At 50.7% G+C, this 1,439-nt stretch overlaps 1 protein-coding gene across 1 annotated transcript in view; it reads left to right on the forward strand.

Annotated features, from left to right (window-relative positions):
* The window catches only part of ETH_00030680 (AAA family ATPase, putative), a gene marked incomplete at both ends in the record, with an annotated part of 4,320 nt that extends 3,094 nt beyond the window's left edge, over positions 1 to 1,226 (forward strand). The window contains 5 exons of the mRNA XM_013372824.1: positions 33 to 102; positions 347 to 417; positions 585 to 635; positions 836 to 910; positions 1,149 to 1,226. Of these exons, the coding sequence (XP_013228278.1) occupies positions 33 to 102; positions 347 to 417; positions 585 to 635; positions 836 to 910; positions 1,149 to 1,226 (345 nt within the window). The remainder of the gene's footprint in view (positions 1 to 32; positions 103 to 346; positions 418 to 584; positions 636 to 835; positions 911 to 1,148) is intronic.
* Between the last annotated feature and the right edge of the window lie 213 nt (positions 1,227 to 1,439).

Genomic DNA, 1,439 nt, shown 5'->3' on the forward strand with positions numbered 1-1,439 from the left:
TTAGGGTTTAGGGTTTAGGGTTTGGCTCGCAGGTGACCCCCTCTTCTGTTATTAGTAAATTTCATGGAGAAACAGAAAAGCTGATCAAGGGGCTCTTCAAAGGTGTACAAACCCTAAACCCTAAACCCTAGACCCTAGATTCTAAATCCTGGACCCTAAACGCTAAACCCTAAATTCTAAACCCTAAACCCTCGGAGCGGTTGCTAGCGAAGGCACACAAGACTAAGATCTGACTGAGACCACTGAACCCTCAAAGGTTACTTCAAACCCTAAACCCTAAACCCTCAACCTCAAACCCTAAACCCTAAACGCTAAACCCTAAACCCTAAACCCTTGTTTTGCTCAGTCGCTGCTCTTGAGAGCCCTTCTTTAATCTTCATTGACGAAATAGATTCTCTACTCGGCAAAAGGCGGGAGGTAAGCGCTAAACCCTAAACCCTAAACCCTAAACCCTAAACCCTAAATGTGACTCCTTAGTGTAGCGTTTAGGGGCGTCTTTAGATGCTGGAAATTGGGCCGACGCGGCTTTGGCAGAGGCCGAGGGTTTAGGGTTTAGGGTTTAGGGTTTAGGGTTTGTGTTGTAGAGGGAAGATGATGCGTCTATCCGAATGAAGAATCAGCTTCTGCAGATGATGGTAAGCAACTGCTGCTGCTGTTGCTGTTGCTGCTGTTGTTGCTACTGTTGCTGCAGCTGTTGCTGCTGTCGCTGCTGCAACTGTTGCTGCTGCTGCTGCTGCCGCTTCTTCTGCTGTTGCTGCTGCCGTTGCTGCTGGTGGCGTTGCTGTTGCTGCTGCGTTCACTGGTGTTGCTGCGGCTGCTGCTGCTGCTGCTGCAGGACGGATTGAGCAGCAGCAGCAGCAGCACCATTATTGTTGTGGGTGCCACCAACAGACCAGATATGCTAGATGACGTAAGCCGCTGCTGCTGCTGCTGTTGCACCTTCTGCTGCTGCTGCTGCATCTGCTGCTGCTGCTGCCGCTGCTGCTACTGACCTTGATATTTTGCTGCAGATGCCGCTGCTGCTTCTTTCGTTGACTGCTGCTGCTGCTGTTGCCCCCACTGGTTTTAATTTGCCGCTGCTTGGAAGCCCTTTTCACTAGGGTTTAGGGTTTAGGGTTTAGGGTTTAGGGTTTAGGGTTTCTGTACAGGCAGCAGTGCGGCGCCTGTCTCGGCGTGTTTTGGTGCCGTTGCCCGACGAGGATACGAGAGCAAAAATTATCCGGTAAATTAGGGTTTAGGGTTTAGGGTTTAGGGTTTAGGGTTTAGGGTTTGGAGGTGCTGTTTGAAGAATACAACTAGGGTTTAGGGTTTAGGGTTTAGCGCTGCGCCCGCGGTGCACAGGCAGCTACTTGATTCGCAAACCCCTGCAGGATGTCGACTTACTGACCAGGTGCGTCGAGGGTTTAGGGTTTAGGGTTTAGGGTTTAGGGTTTAGGGTT

The sequence above is a fragment of the Eimeria tenella genome, genomic scaffold (genome assembly GCF_000499545.2).
Source record: "Eimeria tenella Houghton genomic scaffold, Eth_scaff11, whole genome shotgun sequence".
In the NCBI taxonomy this organism is placed as follows: Eukaryota; Apicomplexa; class Conoidasida; order Eucoccidiorida; family Eimeriidae; genus Eimeria; species Eimeria tenella.